The 23,120-nt window shown below is 37.7% G+C and overlaps 1 protein-coding gene across 2 annotated transcripts; it reads left to right on the plus strand.

Annotated features, from left to right (window-relative positions):
- The first annotated feature begins 1,720 nt into the window (after nucleotides 1-1,720).
- On the plus strand, nucleotides 1,721-21,974 carry LOC100241506 (nuclear speckle splicing regulatory protein 1-like). 2 transcript variants are annotated; one of them, XM_059737677.1, is made up of 6 exons: nucleotides 1,757-2,032; nucleotides 2,265-2,344; nucleotides 17,499-17,680; nucleotides 17,773-17,895; nucleotides 20,082-20,300; nucleotides 21,296-21,974. In XM_059737677.1, exons 3-6 carry the CDS (start codon nucleotides 17,519-17,521, stop codon nucleotides 21,692-21,694), a joined length of 903 nt encoding a protein of 300 aa, XP_059593660.1. In that variant the 5' UTR covers nucleotides 1,757-2,032; nucleotides 2,265-2,344; nucleotides 17,499-17,518; the 3' UTR covers nucleotides 21,695-21,974. The 2 variants fall into 2 exon arrangements, with proteins under 2 accessions (XP_002271014.1, XP_059593660.1); XM_002270978.5 differs by lacking the exon at nucleotides 2,265-2,344 and having other exon boundaries at nucleotides 1,721-2,032.
- The last annotated feature ends 1,146 nt before the right edge of the window (nucleotides 21,975-23,120 follow it).

The raw sequence follows: 23,120 nt of genomic DNA on the forward strand, positions 1-23,120 counted from the left end.
ACCATTAAAACAAATAGTAACTATCACCCTATTTGGTAGCTATTTTTAAAAATAATTTTTTTCTTCAAAATAATTTAAAAAATAAAAAATTATGTTCCACAATTAGAAAACAAAATGTTTTCAAAAAATATCTTTTAATTGTTTTTATTTAATTTTTTAAAGTTGTTTTTAAAAATAATTATTTATTACAAAGAATATGTATATATTCATTACACATTTCTTTATCAATAAGAAAACTTATTCTTATAAAAAAAAAAAATCAATATATGGACCACATGAAATTTATTTTTTTTTTACATTTTTTTCAAATTTTATTAAACTATCCAAATTTATATAAAATCATAAAAAAAATTAAAGACGATGCCTTTCTATAAATAACTTAGTTTATTTATTTTCAAAATTATTTATTTATTTTATGTTTATTTATATTTAATTGCTTTATTTATTTATTTTTTGATTCAATAATATATGATAATCTCCCAAAATAATCCTTTATAAACAATCCTTGGCAGTGCTTTTTACATTTCATATAAATAAAATAATTTTTAAAAAGCTAAAAATTTTAAAACCTAGAAAAGATAGAACAAAGTAAAAATAGAAAAACATGAAAATAAATAAAAAATAATTAATTTAAATAAAATAATATTTTTGAAAAAAGTGGATAAAAGAAAAAAAATTGAATTGAAGTCAAGTCGTGGATACAATATCTCATGGTAATAACGGAAAGACATGTTTTGGATACAATACCTTATGGTAAAGACATGTTTTGAATACAAAAACTTAACATAAAAAATAATTATAAAATTATGATATTTTTTAATTTCAAAGTAGAATTATTTTTTGAAGAGATGAGTTCAATATAAAAATGAAACTTGTCTTTACAGAAGACAAGTTCAACGTAAAAAAAAAAAAAGTGAACTAGTCTATTAAAAGAACTCATCTTTTGAAAAGATAAAAAAAAAAAAGTGAACTAGTCTATTAAAAAAACTCATCTTTTGAAAAGATAAAATCAGTACAAAAAATGAACTTATCTTTTAAAAAGACAAATTCAATATAAAAAATGAACTCATTTTTCTAAAAATGACGAGTTCAATATAAAAAGTGAAATCATCTTTTAAAAAGATGGGTTTAATGTAAAAATAAAAGAAATGATAAGAAATACAATATTTTTATATTTATTTTTTAAATAATTGTCTTTTAATAATTTCTTTTAAAAGAACATTTTTTTTTAAAAAGTGCCACTTACGGATTGTAATCATATTTTGAAGACACAACTTCAACATAATGAATTGAACTTGTGTATTGGAAACTAGAATAATGGACTGAAGTCATGTCATTTTTGTGAAGCTTATGGGATACAATCATACAAAGTGCCATTAATCTTTCTATCAATAATTTTGAAATTACTCATTTTTACAAATAATTATCTTTTATAATTTACCTAAGGCTATGTTTGGTTTCAGAAAATTTGAGGAAAAATATAGTAGAAGGAAAGAAAAAATAAAGGAAAATAAAAAATAGACTAAAAATCGATAAATTATTTGTTTTTATTACTTCAAACTCATTTTATTTATTTTAACTCATTAATATAAAAATTAAATAATTTAAAAATATATTACTTTTTAATTAATTTTAATTATATTATATTTTATTTTTATATTTTTCAGACCACCAAACATAAAAAAATTGTTTTCTTTTATATATTTTTTTTGCTTAGTATTTTTGAACCAAACATAACCTAAATTTATCAAAAATCTGGCGGGGGCTTCAGCCCAGTAGTTCAAAAATTGGACCGGCCTATGCACAGCCCAGTATTCCCCGACTGACTCACGGAGCCTCAAATCCAATATCTGTTGATGAAAAAGAATCCGATCATCCCTTCTCCAAAGTCCAAACGCTCCGTTTCGGTCGATCTGTGAGTTGAAGGTAGTCGTTCACTTTTCGACAGAGGCGTTCAACCTCTGGTTACACAAGCAACAGTCAATTAATCTCTCATCCAAAGGCTGCTTCTCGGTGGATATCTGAGTGCAAGGTGCTGTTCCAATCTCTATTCCCAATTCATCCTATGGATTTCTATGTTAGATACGATCAAAATGAGAAAATGAAAGAAAATTTTGGATCGTAAAATTTTCACCATCTAGGGTTCCAGAACACAGAAAATTGCACTTTACCTTAAACTCATAAGACTGTTGGCTTAGTTCATCTGAGTTTTTTAATTTTTCAAATTATTATTATTATTATCATTTCTTTTGGATTTTTGGCAGGAAAGAAAGTGAGAGAGATAACAAAGTAATTTAAACGTGGTTTTCTTTTATTTTTCTGCATTTTTCTTGTTAAGCAAACGGTGAGCCGGATTTCACTCTGAGTGCTTTATAAGTTGGATATGCTATTGCTGTAAGTTTTCAATTCTAGGGTTTCTCTTTGAACAGCCGTGGAACTATTGCCCGTTTGGATTGCAGCTCAAACTGAGATTTTCGTTAGATTAACGATCTTTTCTATTTGGGAATGTTTTCTTGTACAAAATTAGGTTTAGTTTAGATACAGATAAAATATGAAAAAAGTAATTGGAATTTTATGTGGCAAAATTTTCACCAACAATGATTTGAATCATAAAATTTTCAGCAACGATGATTTGGGAATACAAAAACAGGCCAATCTACTTACTCGGTGCTGTGGGGCTTTTTCTTTTATTGGAAGCGGAAGATGAGAAATAAGTTGTTTTCTTTTATTGCTCTATTTTCTTGGAAACCAAATAGAAGGCTATGGTTTCTCTTTGAATGCTTTTAACCTGTCAATGTCATTGACACCTTCTTGAAAATTTTGAATTCTAGGATTTCGTTCTGGACTAGCTCAAGTTAGAAATTTTATAAAATTAATTATCTAGGAACACTGTCTTCTACAATTATGTATTAAAAAGATTTGGCTTGAACATACGTTCACTACTTTTACCATGGAAACATAAATGATAACCACTATGCTATAAATGAATCCCAGTGCAAATGAAAGCCTTTGGAAGAAAAAGAAGAGCAACAATAAGTAAATAAATAAATAAATAAAAATGAAAATCAAAATTCTTATTTCAGAAAAAGCAAAAAAGAACTTTAAAGTGCAAAAATAAATAAAATGAATTTAATTTTATTGGTTATAATGCTAAATAATAAAAAGGTGAATTTATATGATATTGAAAGTGAATTTATTAATGATTGTTATAGTTGAGCAATAAAGATGTGAAATATAAAATGAAATAAGTGATTTAGTAGGATTACTTTAAGAAGAAAAAAGTCTACAAACTTTTCATACTTTTATATATAGTATACATTTACATTATTTATTTGAGATGATTTATATTGACAATTTTAATCCACCATCATTTGTGTAATTTTGAATTTGGGTACAGGATTCTCCTCTGTTTGGTTGCTGCCTGCAGGGAAATAGTGGGACAAAGTGTAATTGGTGTGATGTGATTATGCTGCTCTGTTTAGTTGTTAATGAGTTGTGGTAGAAAGTTATTCTGTTTAAACCCAGTTTTTCAGAATGAAGCTTCTCAGTCAAGAATTTTATGTAGAGGGCATTACAAAAATGGAATTGTTTTTTATACAGGTCTGTGGTGAATTAATATGATTATGGGTTATGAAGTAAAAGTATTATGGTGTTAGACATTAAGTGAAGAAGACTTTATCGTTCCTTCTACTTGCTTCCTGTAGCTTTCAATAACTCTTCGATTTCTGGAGGGAAAAAAAGGGTCACAAGCATTAGTAAAAACAATGGAGGTTGGCATGGTTAGGAAGTAAATGCAACAGATTGGACTATGGAGCTGCATTCTCTATGGAGGAATTTGGATGGAAGTGGCTAGAACAGGGAGATGTTTTTATCAGGATAAAGTGGCATTTCTAACTTTTAACATGAGGTTTTTGAATTGTTTTGACAAGGTAATCTATGGTATTGTCATGATTTTTCTTGAAGGATTAAAGAAGATAAGGAAAATTTAGATTATATAGAGAGTTTCAAAGTGGGGTTAGTCATGGTGTTTGGGTTGAAGGCTTAGTTTGTAATTGTTATGAATTCCTTTGAAATATTGAGGGGTAAAGATAATTTAGTTTATAAGGCTTATTATGCAAAACCTCCATAAAATAATATGCTTGAGACTAAGAGAAATTATTATTTTAGTGGTGTTATTAATTTATTGAAATTAATATTTATTAAATTATGATACGGAATATGGGATGAAAAATAATAAGTTCTATATATTAGATTGACTATACACACAGTTTATATAGGAGATTACAAGAGAAGAAATAGGAAACAAGAGACATAATAGGAAACTAACTTATTCCTAAATTAGAAAACCATCTAATTGAATCCCTGAATTTAAGGGATTTTAAAATAATTCTCCTATTCTATTTACAACTCAATTACAACCTATTTACAACTCGACACTCCCCCTACAACCGAGGAATAGATGTCTTCCATTCTCAACTTGAATACAAGATCGTGAAACATTGAACTATTCAGCCATTTTGTTAGGATATCAACTAATTGATGTTCTGATGGAACATAAGATATACACACTACTGCTTCCTCCAATTTTTCTTTGATGAAATGCCTATCAATCTCAATATGTTTTGTCCTATCGGGTTGTATAGGGTTATGAGCAATATTGATAGCTGACTTGTTGTCACAATAGAGCTTCATAGGACCATCTCACTTGATTCTCAAATCATCTAGAATAATCTTCATCCAAAGTAGTTCACACAACCCTTGAGCAATGACCCTAAACTTTGATTCTGCAAACAACCTTGCTACCACATTCTACTTTTTTATTTCTCTATGTTATCAGATTACCTCCAAGAAAAGTACAATACCCTATAGTTGATCTTCGATCCACTAGGGAACTTGCATAGTCAGCGTCGATATATGCTTCTAGAGCAAGAGTATTCTTCTTCTTGAACAAAATTCCTTTCTCGGGGTTGCCTTTCAAGTAATGCAACACCCTATAAGTAGCTTGAAGATGAGGTTCTCTTGGATCATGCATGAATTGACTGATCACGCTCACCGAGTAGGCGATGTTTGGCCGAGTGTGAGCAAGGTATATGAGCCTACCAACCAACCTCTGGTACATTCTTTTATCCACCATTGGTTCTTCTTTAACTTCTCCCAACTTGTGGTTTGGATCCATTGGGGTAGAGACTGGTTTACACCTAATCTTCCCTGTTTCTGCCAATAAATCAGTCACATACTTTTGTTGAGAGATGAAGATCCTTTGTGTGGAATATGCCACCTCAATACCGAGGAAGTACTTCAGTTTCCCTAGTTCCTTTATCTCAAACTCTGTTGTTAATCTCTGCTTCACTTCATGCTTTTTTCTCTCATCATTTCCAACCACTATGATGTCGTCAACATAGACTATAAGAGCAGTTACTCCCCCTGCAATTGAGTGCTTAATGAAGAGAGTGTGGTCACTTTGACTTTGTTTGTACCCAGACTCTTTCATGACTTTTGCAAATCTCCCAAACCAAGCCCTAGGAGATTGTTTTAGCCCATAAAGGGCCTTTTTCAGCTTGCACACCTTGTTACCTGTGTTTCCCTCAAATCCTGGTGGGATGTTCATGTAAATCTCTTCATCTAAATCACCATGAAGAAATGCATTCTTAACATCATACTGTAAGAGTTGCCAATTATAGTGGGCGACTAGTGATAGTAGGATTCTTACAGTATTCATTTTTCTAACTGGAGCAAAAGTCTCCTGATAATCAACTCCATAAGTTTGAGTGTACCCTTTGGCTACCAATCTTGCTTTATGTCTCTCAAGAGATCCATCAGTCTTATATTTCAGTGTGAAAATCCACTTGCAATCAACAATGTTTTTCCCTTTCGGTCTTTCAACAATCTCCCATGTTTTATTCTTTTCTAATGCACTCATCTCCTCTCTCATAGCATCCTTCCATTCCCTTTTTGTCAATGCCTCAGAAACAATGTTAGGGATGATAGTGGTGTTTAGACTCACAATGAAATTCTTGTAGGCTGGTGATAGGTGCTTAAGAGACACATAGTGTGATAGTGGATAGAGTGGTCGGTTAGTGCATTCTCTGGTGCCTTTTCTGACAGCAATGGGAAGGTGTAGGTCTAGGTTGTCTGTTGAGTCAGTGGAAGTTTCACCAGGTTGTGTATGTAAAGGTGGGTCTGATCTTATCGTGATTTGATTCCCAGGGTCTGACTTGGATTCTTGGACCTGCTTTTGTTCTAGAATGACCTTTTCCCTTGAATACACCTTAGGAAACTGTGGAAAATTGCGAGTGACGCTGGCTGGAACAGGGGATGACACGGGTTCATTGGGAAAATTGGGTGACTTAGGGGTGATTGGCTCGGATGACTCAAGTTCTTCATCACCATGGGTTGAGACATGAAGAAGGTCAAGAGGTTCAAAGGACTTACAATGGCTATCTTCCATCATTGAAATCTCCCCCTGAAGAGAGGACTTGGGGAAAAAAGGTTTATTTTCTATGAAGGTGACATTTGCAAAGATGTAAAATTTTCTGATTGAGGGATTGTAACACTTGTATCCTTTTTGAGTGGATGAGTAACCAAGGAAGACACATTTTATGGCTTGGGGGTCTAGCTTGTCTCTATGTTGGCTGTGGACATGAACAAATGCAGTGCATCCAAATACCCTAGGAGTGAGCCCATTTGAGGTTCTGAAGTGTGGATGGAAACTCTTAAGTATCTCTACGGGGCTTTTGTTGTCTAACACTCATGAGGGAATTCTATTTATCATGTATGTGGCAGTAAGAACAGCTTCCCCCCAATAGGTCTTAGGAACATTCCCTTGAAAGAGTAAGACTTGAGTTGTGTTGAGTAAATGCCCATTTTTTCTTTTGGCTACCCCATTTTGTTGGGGTGTATTAACACATGATGAGTCATGGAGAATGCCCTGTGATTGAAAATAGGGTGACAAAATCCGGTTGAAGTAATCTCTAGCATTGTCTGTCCTAAAGCCTTTTATTTTAACCCCAAATTGGTTTTGAACCGTTGAGTGGAAATTAGGTATAACAATGTTAACATAAGATTTTTGTTTAAGAAGAAAGATCCATGTAACCCGAGTGCAGTCATCAATTAAGGATACAAACCAATGAGCCCCAGAAACATTAGGTATAGTCGAAGGTCCCCATATGTCACTATGAATCAAATGAAAAGGATGAGAACTTCTTTTATTGCTAATAGGAAAAGATACACGAGTATGTTTTGCCAATTTACAAGTTTCGCAATGAAACTCAGAAATATCTAATCATTGGAAAAAATGAGGAAACATGACCTTTAAAACCATAAAAGATGGATGACCTAGACGTAGGTGATACGACCAAATGGTCTATTTATTTGAGGAACTGAGAAAAGACAACGACAAATTATTACTAGTTTTCTGAGATGATTCAAGGTTGTAAAGACCATTCCTTTCCTTAGCAAGTCCAATCCTCCTCCCCGAGCCTTGTTCCTGAAAAACACAATAAGAAGGGAAGAAAATAGCATAACATTTAAGATCATAGGTAAGCTTTTGAATGGAAACAAGGTTGGCCGACGATTTTGGTACATGGAAGACATTTTTAAGAATAAGGGTAAGTGTGATGTATATGTCTCCGAAACCTGCAACGGTAGCTAAAGAGCCATTGGCCACTACAATTTTCTTGTTACTTGGGCTTGAGGTATAGGTATAGAAAAGTTGAGATTTGGAGGTCATATGGTTTGTGGCACCGGAGTCTATTATTCAAGAGCCATCATAAACTCTGTGTGAGGCATTTATGCAAAAAGAGAATGAAGGTGTACCTGAAAGAGCCAAAGAACAAGTTCTAGTAGGTTTGTCAAGGGATCCCAACAAGCTTCTCAGCTTCTCCATTTCTTCACTATTAAACCCGTCTGTTGCTGAATTTTCCTCAGTTTTAGGCTGCTCTGCCATGTGTGCTTGATGCCTTTGCTGCCCTCCTCGGTTTCCTTATTCACGACTTGGTGGCTTACCATTCAGCTTCCAACACTTCTCTTTTGTGTGCCTTGGTTTCTTGTAATAGGTGCACCAGAGATTGTCCTTGTTCTCCTTCCACTGATTGTTTCTACCTAAGTGTTTAGGCAGATAATTATTTCCTTGCTCTGAATATTTTGTTTTTGCAACTAGGGTTGATCCATCCAAGGTTTGTGGTTCAAGCATAACACTCCTTCGGCTTTCCTTGCCTCGAATCAGTGCCACCACCTCATTAAAGCACAGAACCTCCTGCTTGCCAAGAATCTGGATTCTCACTTGATCAAATTCTGGGTTAAGCCTAACAAGAAAATCATAGATCTATCTTGTTCAATGAAATCCTTTAGAACAGCGGCATCCTTAGGACATTTGGTTTTTATCACCCTATAATGATCAAGTTCTTGCCACAAAGCTTTCAATTGATTGACATATTCAGTAACTGTTTTACTTCCCTATTTTGCAGCAATCGTCTTCACCTTAACCTCATATACTTGAGCCGCATCTCTAGCTTTTGAATACGTCTATTGGATTGCGTCCCAAATATCCTTAGCTGTAGCCAAGAACATACATGTGTCGCTAATCTCAGGAGTCATAGAATTCCACAGCCACGCCATAATCATAGAATTGTCTTCATCCCATGCTTCAAAACGAGGATTTCCTGGTTTCCGCCCTGTACACATAAGATGACTGATCTTCCCTTTCCCTTTTAGCACAGTGCGAACAAAAGAGACCATTTAAGGTAATTTTTTCCATCTAGCCTATACGCAGCCTGAATGTTTGTTGAGATCGAACAATCTCCTCCGATTGTGCTGTAGTAGTCGTCTCTGCAACCTCTGACATTTTCCACGAAAAACCTGATCTCTTGGGAATTAAGGCAAATCGCGAAACAAAAAACCAACAGCAATGAAGGCTGGTAAAAGAACACGTGAAATACTTTGTTTTGCCTTCAAAAAACAGAGCAAAACAAAGTAGAGAAAGAAAACGTGAATAAAAAAAAATCCAACTATGAAGGCTAGAAAAAATGGCGATGAAGGCCAGAATGATGCCCAAGTTTAAAAAACCTATTGCTTTGATACCATGATACGAAATATGGGATGAAAAATAATAAGTTCTATATATTAGATTGACTATACACACAGTTAATATAAGAGATTACAAGAGAAGAAATGGGAAACAAGAGACATTTTAGGAAACTAACTTATTCCTAAATCAGAAAACTATCTAACCGAATCCCTCAATTTAAGGGATTTTAAAATAATTCTCCTATTCTATTTACAACTCAATTATAGCCTATTTACAGCTCGACAAATTAAAAAAAAAATTATGTTTCTACTACACAACACTTGTATATGACTTATAAATCCAAAAACAATAGATGTGGTCAAAAGTTAATACATAGAAGCCTAAGATATTCTAAAAAAGCAAAGATGATTATTAATTGTGGAAGATAAAAAAACTTATAAAAGAAAGAGATGTGGTGTCAAAACTTAATGCCTTAAAAGATAAAGAGGTTTCAAGTATGCGATGGTTCTGAGAAGAGTTGAATTAAGAGAAATAAAAGTTGTAAAAAGTTACTTTTTTTTTTTGATAGATAAACGATCAGAATATATTAGAAAAGGCTAAAAAGCCGCATGTATACAGGGGGTATACACAAAAAAGAGGGAGAGCCTCACCCACCCTCAAGTGGCCGCGAGCCACTCCAAAAAGCCTAAAAGAGAATAGGTATCCTCACCAATGTACACCCTAGCCCAACTCCACAAATTACATACAAAAAAATTCTTGAATTTTTGTATATCTAAAGACCCCCCCCTAAAAGCTAACCTATTCCTTTCCTTCCAAACCGTCCAAAAAATGCACAACGGAATGGAATTCCAGGTGTCTTTTCTTTTTTTCCCCACAAAAGATCCCCGCCAACTAAGTAACACTTCTATAACTGATTCTGAGAACACCCATTGGACTCCAAAAATGGCGAGAGCGATCTCCCATAGAGTCTTAACCACTGTACAATGTAACATAATATGATTCGCACTTTCCTCTTCACATCCACACAGAAAACACCGGTTAGGGAGTTGCCACCCCCTTCTTTGAAGCTTATCCAAAGTGAGGATCTTCCCCCACGAAGCTTCCCAAGCAAAAAAAGATACTTTTGTTGGCACCTTAACCATCCAAATGCGTCTGTTCGGGAAGATACAAGCTGATGACCCCACCAGAATTTTGTAAGCACCCTTAGCCCCGAAAACACCATTGCTTTCCCTTTTCCATCTCACAGCATCCTCCTCAATCGAAGTCCTGAAATCCTTCAGCAGATTCAACATATTTTCAATCTGTTCCAGCTCCCAATCATTGAAATCTCTAGCCAATATGAGATTCCAACCTCCTTGACCCAAGCTAGAGTCCCACACTTCACTTACTTTGGCATTCCTATTACCCGCCAAGGTAAACAGTTGAGGGAAAATATGAGAAAGGGCCTCATTACCGCACCACTTATCCGTCCAAAACAAGATTCTGGTCCCCTTGCCTACCTTAAACACAATACTCTCCCAGCACCAATCAGCTTCCTTCATGATCTCCTTCCACAATCCCACTCCATAAGGCCCACAAACGTCCTTAGTCCTCCACCCACCCCCCTCTTGACCATATTTCACCCCTATCACCCTTTTCCATAGATTCTCCTTCTCATAGGCGTATCTCCACACCCATTTGCCCAGCAAGGCTTTGTTCAATACATCTATTTTTCGGATGCCCAGACCTCCCTCCTCCTTAGGGCTACAAACCACCTTCCACTTAATTAAATGAGCTTTCCTCTCCAAACTTCCTCCCCCCCAAAGGAAATCTCTTTGGATTTTCTCAATCCTTTTTGTGACAGATGTAGGGATACGTATTAGGGATAGAAAGTAGATGGGTATGCTGGCCAAAGTGCTTTTGATAAGAGTAATTCTCCCCCCCTTCGAGATGTATTGCCTTTTCCATTGGGCTAATCTTCTTCTCATTCTCTCTTCCACCCCATCCCAAGAAGAAGAAGTTTTATGATGGGCTCCTAGGGGCAGCCCCAAATAGACAGTGGGCAATGCTCCCAATCTGCATCCTAACTCAGCCGCCATCTCCTCCAACTCATCCACCTACCCAACAGGAATTAGGGCACTCTTAGCAAGATTAATTCTGAGACCCGAAGCCGCCTCAAACCACGCCAAGATCCAGCTTAGATTGGATACTTGCTCTCTTTCCGCTTTGCAAAAAATGATTGTATCATCAGCAAAGAGAAGGTGCGAAACGTTCATCTCCACACCCCCTCTCCCCCGAAGCCTACAGCCAGAAAGGAAACCCCCCTCACCGGCCCGTCTAAACAGTGTGCTAAGAACTTCCATGCCCAAGATGAAGAGATACGGAGAAAGGGGATCTCCTTGCCTCAACCCCTTTGAATTTGGAAAGAAACCAGCAGGCACCCCGTTGATTAAGATGGAAAATTTAGCCGTGGATATACACCACCACATCCAATCCATCCAACGCGACCCAAATCCCATCTTCCGGAGCACCTTCATCAAAAACTCCCAGTTTAAACTATCATAGGCTTTTTCAATGTCCAATTTGCAAATCAACCCTTTCTCTTTCCTTTTGTGCCAGTAGTCAATCACCTCATTTGCCACTAGAGACGCATCTAGAATCTGTCTCCCTCTCACAAAAGCATTTTGATCTGTCGAAACGACCCTATCAAGCACCTTCTTTAGCCTATTGGCTAGGACTTTGGCCAAGATTTTATATAACCCCCCAAGCAAGCTAATGGGCCTGAAATCCCCTAAGTCTTCAGCACCTCCTTTCTTAGGGATGAGGACCAGAAAGGTAGTGTTGAGACATTTGGAGAACGACCCATACTCAAAGAATTCCTTAAAGAGATCCACCACCTCCTCCTTCACAAACGGCCAGCATTCTTGCCAAAAAGCCATTGTGAATCCATCCGGCCCTGGAGCTTTATCTCCCCTCATCTCCATCAAGGCACCGTGGATTTCCTCCTCAGTAAAAGGCTTCTCCAAGTCTTCAGCTTCCCGAAGAGTAATTTGATTTAGGTGCAACCCCTCAATGTCCGCTCTCCACCCCGGTTCTTCTGATAAGAAATTCTGGAAGGCATTCACAATCCCCTCCCTCACCTCTTGATCCTCAGTCAGCCACTCACCATTAATCATTATCCTGTCCAGGGAATTGTTCCTACGATGGGCATTAGCCATCCGATGGAAATAGCCGGTGTTCCTATCCCCTTCCTTAAGCCACAGCTCCCTTGACTTCTGCCTCCAATGAACTTCTTCCAACAGCACCCATTTTTGAAAGGCGTCCTTGGCTTCCTTTTTCTGCTCAGTTTCAGCTAAAGAGAGACACCTCTCACTCTCCACTCCGTCCCAATATTCCACTTGCTGGAGGGCAGAAGTTTTGTTAACTTCCAGCCTTCCAAACACCTCCCTATTCCAGGTCTTAATCCTTTGCTTTAGTAACTTCAGTTTGGAGGCCAACCTGAAACTGGCCCTTCCTCTCACCTCAATCCCCTGCCACCACTCCCGTAGAAGACCTTTAAAACCGTCCACTTTCAACCACATGTTCTCAAATCTGAACGGAGTAGGACCTCTTCGCAACCCACCACCCATCAGCAAAATAGGAAAATGGTCAAAAGTGGGTCTCTGCAGTCTACATTGGGCGACCCCACTGAACATCTCCAGCCACTGTTGAGTCACCAAAAATCTATCTAGCCTTGCCCAAGATTGGTTATCCCTTCCCCCACTCCAAGTGAAAGCACCCCCTTGCATAGGGAGATCCATCAACTCTAATTCATCAACGGTTTGAGCAAAAATTCTCATAGCCCCAGTCAGCCTTCCCTGTCTATTCCTTTCCCTCTGGGACAGAATGACATTGAAGTCACCCCCTAAACACCACAGATCTTCCCACAGGCCTCTAATCGCCCCTAGCTCTTCCCACAGGCATTCTCTGTCACCTTTCGAAAAGGGCCCGTACACACCAGTAAAGAACCAGGTCAGCCCATTTTCCACATTTCTAAACCTACACGATACAGAAAACTTCCCCACCTCCGTCTCCATCACCTCCAACGACCTTTTATCCCAACACACCAACATTCCTCCTGCAGAGCCCACTGCATCCAATGCCACCCACTTAGACCACCTGCCAGCGCCCAAACTTCTCACCAGACCCTCCGATAATGACTGAATTTTGGTCTCCTGAAGACAAAGGAGATCCACCCTCTGACTCCTGATCACTGCCTTAATAATCCTTCTCTTGGAGCTGTCATTAGCTCCCCGAACATTCCAGCTAAGGATTCGTAGCTTCATTAGACTTCCGTAATCTGGCACCCCCTTGCTTGCTCTCCACCATTTTGTTTCTTCCCCCCTTCATAGTTAATGGAGCACTCTAACCTTCTCAGTTCTCTCTCGAATTTTGTTTTCTCCAATAGGGATTTACTATGCACTCTTTCCCTTCTCTTACGAATTTTGACCAAAAAATCCATAATTTCCTTCTCCAGACCCTCTGTCGAAAATCCCAAGAAATTGCTGAACTTGGCCAGATCACTCTTTTCCCAGCTAAGCTCCCCCTCTGCCCTAGATGCATGTGGTACTATTTGGTCTAAGGCCATCTCCTTTCCACCATCTTCAGTTGTATTGTTGTTTACCTCCACCAAATCCCAACAGTCGGGATTCTCACCCGTAGGGGATTTCGATCCCATGATCATTTGGATCGGATTTTCTCCCTCATCACGCTCTTTGCCATCCCTAGAAAGGTCGCAATACTCCCCCATTGGAGTCCGACCAAAAAAAGGAGAAAGAGAAGAGGGGGTCCCAGAAACCAGGCACTCATAAACCTTATCGTACCTCATCGCTTCCTCAGCCAAGGCAAGATCAGTAGACGATCTCTCTTTTTGGATGAGCTCTGCCCCACTTAGCCTGCGCATGTCATCTTCCTCCCTGAGCAAAGGATCATTAGGGGCTGGGTTCATCGAGCACCTTGGGCCACAAGTCTGGGCCACATTAGAATGGAGATTGGTCTCCACCGATGGGCCTTCGACCACCGGTCCAACACCTTCCTTGGGCTTCCAGATAATGGACCTTCTAAAATCCACCCTCTCTTTTGGCCCAACATGATCCACCAAAGGGGACTGAATTGTAATGCCCCCAGGCCCACATGGTCTCTCCAAGAGGCCCTGCACTAACGGGCCGCCTTGTCTACGCTCCATACCCTGAAACCCTAAATGCGACCCACCCGACCCGTGAGGACAGTCCATGGGTTGCCCCGCCCCAGCTGTCAGCCTCCACATCCCATCCACCACCTGCTTCTGAGTCTCGAGCCTTGAGCCCCCTTCCTCCTCCATCACGCGCTTGCCCTCGCGTGGCTGAAACTCACCCGCTCCCTCTCCAGCAGCTGCGAGGTTTCTTCCTTTGTCGGCGGCCTGCAACTTTCTTAACGTCGGCCTGATTTCCCACCACAAGGCCACCGAATAGCACGTGTTTTCCACCCATATATCCACCATACTAGGGATTCTATCTTCTTTGATCCTTACCCGAATCCTAGCCCACTGCAACTCCTCCATCCTTACCGTTTTGGCGTCAATGTCCAAAAATTCCCCACATCCCTCTCCTATCTTACATAGGGTGTCCCGATCCCATAAGAAGATAGGTAAGCCCAGTATTCTCACCCAAGCCTCTCTCTTCTTCTCTTCCTCCATCACGCATCCCGTCCTTTGGCTCCATTTCTCCAGTCGCACGTCGCAGCCACTGATCGATATGGCACCATTTTTTAGGGCTTTCTCAGCCTCTGCTCTTAACTCAAATTCCAACAGGGCTTTGCCGTCTTCCAACTTGGCCAAGCCTAAGTTGCCCTTCAATCCCCACCACTTTGACATTTGGGTCCCCCAGCTTCGCAGATCTTCACCCCTTCCTAGCATCGGTTCCCAGCTTCCGACTAGGCACTGAGCCAATTTCTCCAGTCTTTCACCTGATGGCTTATTAACGATTTTTACCCGCACCACCTCCTCGCAACTGCGCTTCTGTTTCACCACGTCCGCGAAGGATTTTCCCAACATGGGGCTCCAACACTTCTCCTTCACTTGCTGACTCTTCTGACCATCTGAGCCAGGCTCTATTTCCCGCAACACCTCAACCAACAGGGCCCAAACCCCTTTTGTTCCTTTGCCTTTGGGTACAAAGATGTTAAATCTTTTCTTTTCCCGATCCGTGACACCCAGGCGTAGGAAGCATCCCCCCTTGTTTTCGCCGCGCGTTAAAGAGAAGGCTCTCCCATTCTCTTGCCAAGATTTCTCCCAATGTCCATTCCTCGTATCCTTGATGCAGAAGGTCAGGCCTTCCATGAGCGGCCCTAGACTCGCCTGTCCCAACTTTACCCAGGAGGAGACACCTCCCTTTCTTTCAACAATGAAGATTTGCGTCCTCCCTTTTTTTCTCTCTGTCTCTACCTCAAAAATTTTTGATTCAACCCCAAAGCTCCTTCTCCGAACCCCTGACTGGAGGAAGCCCGCTGCGATCCTGCTCCCACCCTGGTCCCAGCTTTCTTCTCCATCTCTCGCACACACTCTCTCTCTAGGTCTTTCTCGCTCCTCCATCTCGTTGTTTACTGTAAAAAGTTACTTGATACTGTATTATGAATTTTTATTTGTTATCTTTTGATGCACTTCATCAATTCCTAATTTATATTTCCTTAGGCCTTTAAAAATTTCTAAAAAATTTATTATTTTATGCATTTAGCAATGTTATTAATTTAGTACACTAACCTGAGTTGGGACCAAAGATTTGATTATTGTAAGGGTGGTGATGATATGGGTGAACAACCTAGGCTTGATCTTCTTGACTTTGATGCTTGAGCTCTCAGTCATGGTATATATAGATCAATAGTTCTGATTTGGTTCTAGTGATGCAGTTGATTTTGATATTGTTAATGTGATTAGTAGAATATTGGAGTCCTGGATAAGTCATTAGTGTGGAGTTTATGGTGGTTTTATTATGTAGTTAATGTGGAATCAATTTCCAACAATCTAGGCGTCTGGCATTACAAATGATTAGTTCTGATGTATTGATATCCTAAGATTTATGTCCTAGTTCCAAAGGTATTGGTTATTTCGACTTCCCCTGTTAGTCTTACATGGTGATCCAGTTTTGGAATTGTACAAATCTGCTGCATGTGTGCTTGATCTTTAAATTATTGAATAAGGAAACAGCCTGTAGGCTTTTAAGTTATTTGAAGAACTTTTTGCTTGCTTTTGCATTTTGCAGTAGAATTTGTCTGTGTGGCCTTTAAGAAATGTAGGTTTTGATGCTATCTAGTGAAGTGGAGAGTTGGTGCTTAACCTTTGATGCTGATTGAGTTAACTAGTCCTCATCTTCTAATTTGAGAGTGGATAGCAAAATTTTCTAGCTGTATTAGTTATTTATTAAAGCAACATCCTTGTAGGAAGCTATTGCCTGCTAATGGTTGAGGGTATCACTTATCAGCCACCTCAACAGAGGGTTATATAGCTCCAACAATTGTAACTTTACACAACTATTAAAGTCAAGTTGTCTTCATTTGGAGACTGCTGCTATGGATTGGGAGTTATTATTAATCCATAATTAATATCCTGAAAATGTGATTATTCCCAATGGTGAAATGAGGAGCAAGCCACTTGTAATGGTTATTGAAGTCTTTTGATATGTTGAATTCGGAAGCAAATGAGGAGTGATCTGAAGTTAACAAAAGCTTTGGGTTTAAATGTTCATGCATCAAATCATTGAAAATTCTCTAAATATGATACTCAAGGTATTCATTATTCTTTTGGAATAGATAGTTCTCATTAACTGTTAAGCTGAAGAAAACATCTGAAGGAAGTATGGTTCAGACATCAGAGGCATTGAATGTAAGATCACCTTTTAAGCTCCTGAAGATCTTCTACGAACTTCAGATTTCTTGGATTAGCATGTAGGAGAATTTTTCTAAGATTCTGTCCAAGGAAGCTAGGATTTAACTGCACTGGAAGTAACTTTTCAGCATCTTCCTTTTGCATTGATGGGGCTAGATTTTTTCACTGTAACCTTGATGCTAAAAATCCTAATGCAGCCTTGCCTGGCCAATTGATTTGTATAAAAGTGTGACTTTTTGTAGATTTTTTGTTTAATATTATTTATCTATTGCCAGAAGGTGTGAAATATCTTTTACACCAAGAGGAGGCATTAGGGATCCCCTTTTCCCTTTTTCTTTTTTGCTGGGAAAATAGCAAACTTCTAGGGTCACCTCCTTAAAAAAGGTGACTTTTTTATATAGGTAGTATAGAGAAATCACATATAGATAGCTATGTGACTTTTCTTTTTCATTGTATTTGTTTTTCACATCTGCTACAATATATATTTATATATTTGATAATATTTACTGTAGTTCTGCATTATTTAATTATAGAAGGGAAATGTTTTACATATATGATCCACATATCATGGCTTTTATCCTACTCTATTTTTTGCAGAAGTGGAAGAAAAATTTGAAATGAAGAAGTATGGCTTGCAACTTAGGGTTCCCCCCTCACAGCAGAAGAAGCAGCCAACAAGACCTCCACTTCCACCTCCTCTTGGGTTCTGTGATGAGAATGAGGATGATATTGAGAGAGAGATTTCTCGCCAAGCCAGCAAAAACAAGACTCTCAAGGATGTAGTGATCTGTTTAGCAATTTTTTAATTCCTGCTTTCACCTCGTTAATGTTTCTACTATTTATTTTTAGATTTCCACACTTTGTTTTGTAGATAGAGGAACAGCATAAGAAAGCCTTGGAAGAGGATCCCACAGCATTTGATTATGATGATGTTTATGAAGAAATGAAGGAGAAAACAATTCGTCCTCTAGCACAGGATCGCCAAGAGAGAAAGGTACCTTGATGTTTGTGGTTCTTACATATACCTCTGAAAAGCATAACTAAATGACTACTATGAATGCATGGAAAAATATTTGGATTATTGCTTAAATGTTCTATCTCCAAATCCAAATTGATATAACAAATGGGAGGAGGTGGGGGGAAATACTTTTTGTGTGTGTGTGAGAGAGAGAGGGCTACTTTGTGGTCTAGCTCCTATTTATTATCAACAATATATTCTTAAGGCATATGAAAACTTAAGTTGGTAGTTCATGTTTCCTATTTTATCCCACTACTTCTAGTATAATGTCTCTATTGTCATCTTCCAAACCCAGACCCCTTTTGTTTGTCATAGTTATGGATCTGAGAACCCTGTTTTGTTGCGAGAATGAGTGCATAGAGCAATCTCACTTTCATTTAATGTGCAGAAATCAGAGCATCATGAAGGTGAAATAAGTTGAGTTTATTCTGACTCTCCTCCCTCACCTTCTTTTGACATTGTCTGAATTTTCAGAAATCCCAAAGATGAGAGGCATCTATTATTAATTTATTCTTTGTTTGAGATGAATTAATAAATAGATAACAATTCTGTTTGAAGTTTGAAAATTGATGCATTGAGTTCTGAAACTGTCTGAGAAGTTGAAAATATGAAATTGTAGTAATAGGAAGTATGAATAGGTAATAGGAGCCTATGGCAAGCATCGCTTTATCATCAAGAGACAAGCTTCTCCTGCAGCACATCACACATGTCAACTTTTGTTTCTGTTCACCACCACCAGCATTCACCTTTTCCTGTTGCATCTGCTTCTGTGATAGCTAGGTCATTATCTTGTTTCTCTTGTTTCAATAGCTTAAGTTGTTTTCAGAATTGATCAGATTTCTTGTTTTTCTTGACAGCATTCTATCTACTTGCCTATGAGAATTCCTTTTTAATATGAACTAGCCAGAATCCCTCCTATCTGCTTTTGGACGTAAACTGGTGAACCTCTCCTATCTGTTTGTTTACCATAATGTTCTTTGTAAGAACATGGAACTGATGGAAATTCAAAATGGCTATACTAGGGAGTATATGCTTGTTGAGCTGACACTGAAGTAGAGTATGCATATATGGGCTTGTTAAAGTGTAGAAAGCACAAAACACCTAGTTTTTCCCATCAGAATATTTTCTTTATAAGCCTTCTCAAGAATCAGTTTTCAATGTACTTCCTACAAAGGACCTATGATATAATTTTAGTCTTAACATGTTGCAAGTTTCTTCTTTAAACTTATTATGAATATGTGTTAAATTTGTAATTCAAATGCAAGAACCTTGATGCCCCCTGAGGTGTAGCCCAGCAGTAGTGCCTTCTAGTTCATGTTCAAGCTTCCTTGGCATTTAAGTGGTGTAGGCTAGAGGGTAGTACCATATCACCTAGTGTTTGCTTTGCTGCAGCTGGAATAAAGGCTTCGCTGTCAGGGTAAAATTCCCATTATCATGGGAAAGAAAAAAAGGAAAAAAAATGCTATAACTTTGACAATGTGGTCTATAAGTTGTTCTTATGAAACTTAAGCTTTATCATTAGGTGAGCCCCTGATTGGGACAGATCTGGTGGAGATTTTGCTCCAACATCCTAAGTGGGTCTATACTTGTGGGACATAATGAGAACATAAGTCAACAATATATATCAAGCTAATATGCTCTTATTTGTGGCTCCAATTCAACATGGGGAGGTAGACAAACATATGTATCAAAATTGATAAACAATAAAAAGGGGAGCAAATAAACAGAGGCTTAAACCCAAACCTCTATGAATCACAGCTCTGGCTTGTTTATATATGTTTCCTAACAGCTTAACCTTTTTCGCTAAGTGGTAGGTTAACCTCTGTAGTTCATAAAGCAACTGACTTCAAGCATAAATCTTGGTCGAAGCAAGTTTGAAGCATGTGCTGCTTCCTCTGTTTAAGTTCAGAACTTCAGTTGAAACCTAAGTTCTTCAATCCGGAAATGAGACTCTCACCTATGAGATTGATATAATCCAACCAGAACTGAGAGTGCTACTAATGAATTAATGCTCATGGTTTTTATTTTATTTTTATTTTTTATTTCATTTGTTTTGTTGTTTTTCCTTTTTGAAAGAAAATTAAGTTGTAAAGGTTTGTTCCTGTTCAATTTGTTCGAGATTCTTGTATGGTTCTGATCAGTTTCTTCATTTTCCATTGCAGCCCAAATATATCCAAAAGCTGATTGAAAAGGCAAAACAAAGAGAGCGAGAACATGAGATTATATATGAGAAAAAGCTTGTTAAAGAGAGAAGCAAAGATGATGCCCTATATGCAGACAAAGACAAATTTATCACAGGTGCTTACAAAAAGAAACTTGCAGAGCAGGCAAAGTGGTTGGAGGAAGAGCGGTTGCGTGAACTTCGAGAAGAGAAAGACGATGTATGTTTTACTTTCCTTCATCTGCACTGCACTTACTATATTTGTGATTAATATTCCTTATTAGTTATTATCAATTACCCTTGCTAATGATGTGAAATGAATGTTAGTATGTTACATTGGGCTTAAAATTTTGTCTAGAGTGAGGCAAAATTATTGCACTGCTTCAGTCAAAACTAACCAATTTTAATTATGCAAAAGTAATGTTGCACATGTAGTTGGCTTGAACTTACAAATTAAGACAAGGCTTATGAAATAAGTCCTATAAATTTAAACCTGGAGGTTAACTTGTCTGTAGTTCCAACTTCCAAGGGGTTGGGGAGCGAATGTGGAGGTTTCATGATTGATTTCATGTAACAGCAAAAAGGAAAAAGAAAACATTACTCATCAGAAAAGAAAACAATTAAGAGATTTTTGTTATGATGATGCAATTTATTATGGCTTTCTACTTTACACTACTATCCATATACTCAAAAACTTGTGTGTTTGACAGTGATTATAACAAGTATTTTTAGCATTTTTAATACTTGAAGGATGAAAATTTCCAAGTGTTACAAAGGTTAGAAATACTTCCTAGAATCACTACCAAACGCACTCTTATTTTGCTTGCTGCATCAATGCTATTTGATGGTTCACTTTTTTACCCTTTGTTGCATCACTCCTAGATTCTTTTTTCCATGATGATCTCATTTAACATGTTGATACACTGCCTCTGCTAAATGTCCAAAGTACAAGCTAAACTTTGGAATCTTGGTCCCGGAATTTGCCTTTGGGAGTTGTAGCACACGAATAGTAAGCAAATAGTCAAAAAACAAGGAACAGCATATTCTAATATAATTTCTGATATAACATGCTAAATGAAACTCATTCAAGAAGATCAATGTTTATACTGGCTTCTCTGCCATTAATTTCATCAGAACTTGTTATGTTTTGTAGTTCTTTTTTGTATTAAGCCCTTTTTAATTATATTAATGTATGTTTACTTTCTTATTTAAAAGGTTACAAAGAAGAGTGATTTGAGTGATTTCTACTACAATCTTTCAAAAAATGTTGCTTTTGGAGGGATAGAGGCTAAGTTGAGGAAGCGGGAAGAAAAAGTGGATGCTGATACATCAGAAAAAGGCTCCTCATCCACAAATACACATACAGATTCTTCTGTGATAAATGAAGGGCATGAAGGGCATGAAGGGCATGAAGGCAAGACTTCTACTCCTTCAAAGGAAAGCTCCCAGTCCTTGGATATAAAGCCAGTTTCTGATGCTTCTGCACAAGAAAAAGCTTTAGCTGAAGAGACACTAGCTCAGCAACCAAAAAGTGATCATCATAAAAGAAGCGAAGATGCAGTGGCTGCAGCTAAGGAACGTTTTTTGGCACGGAAGAGGGCAAAACAACAGTAGATAGAGGTGCCTGTTTTATTTATGTCCAAATATGTTGTAGTTAATTCGTGAGGATGCTCTCTGTAGAGGATGGGTATGGAAGATAAGAGTTAAAATGTTCAAATCTCCCGGCCTCTCCCCAGGAGAAAGGAACCAGGTTGAGAGATACAAGATTCACAGTTGAAGTGAGATGGATGAGCAATATAGTCGTTGATACAAACAAATTGAGTATGGACAACTTACGTCGTGAAACGTGGTTTTAGGAATGACTTGGACTCTAAATTTAACCATTTTTCTTTCACATTTGTCTTTACTGCATGTGTAAATTTTCTTTTTCATTGTCCCTAATTGATGTTGCTATTTACCGTATTTTCTTACATTGAACATGAATTGAGTAGCAGCATTCTGGACCATGAAGGTAAAAAGCTCCCATGCCTGCAAACTCCAAAAAGAAACTTGTCCTCCAAATTCTGAAGGGTCTGTTATCTGCTTCAATCCAGGCACAGAGGAGGCTCCAAATAGAGGAAAATGATTGAACGTGTGTAGTGAGATTTAGGTCATCAATCGAAGATACAAGTAAATAAGATCAAAGATAAATAAGATATGATTCTAATAATAAAATTTAAAAATATATAAATAACACCGAATGATTAGTGAACCTTTCTCAATACTTCTTTCGTATACTGTAGGAAGGCCCAAATCCAAATGTATTAAAATGGTGGTGACAGTTAGCATTTAAATACTGACCAGAGCCTTCACAGCAGGACGCGGAAGCGACCATTCATGTGCTGCTATGACTAAACTCAACCATCAAAGCCCTTTCCAGCCCTTTCCAGCGCTCCCGACAGCCACCCCAATATTATATATTATCTCATATACATTAAATATTTGTAGAATTTTTTTTCTCTCAACCAATTAATTGCAAATATTCATTAAACAAGTACCGAGCAAAACCAATAAATTAACTTTTCATTTTTCTCTTCCCCTGACTCCAAATTTAAGAAAAAAAAAATTGCAAAGAATATCAATCATAATGTTTTATTTTATTTTACTTTTCATGGGTTTGTCTCATTTTATATAATTTTTAAAATATTATTTAAAAAAGAAATGAATCGAAAGGTCATGAAGTCAGCCTCCCGTTGTGGCTGGACCACAAAAGCGGAAGAGACACATGCAGATGTAGGAAGCAAAGAAGAAGCTTACAATGAAATTACTATTTTAGGCTCCTCCGCTCCTCATGAATGAAGTTGACACTTGACACTCGATTCACATGAGGTGTTTGTAACATATTTCACTTTTCATGTCCTAATTTCTTTACTTTTCATGTCCAATCTATATTTCTTTTTCACATTTTCGATTTATTAATCTCTCTACCTTCTCTCTCTCTCTGCATTCACTTGATAAAAAGCTAATTAAATTGCAAATTTCTATTCCACAATGCTTCCAA

Source organism: Vitis vinifera, chromosome 6 (assembly GCF_030704535.1).
Source record: "Vitis vinifera cultivar Pinot Noir 40024 chromosome 6, ASM3070453v1".
NCBI classification, from domain to species: Eukaryota; Viridiplantae; Streptophyta; class Magnoliopsida; order Vitales; family Vitaceae; genus Vitis; species Vitis vinifera.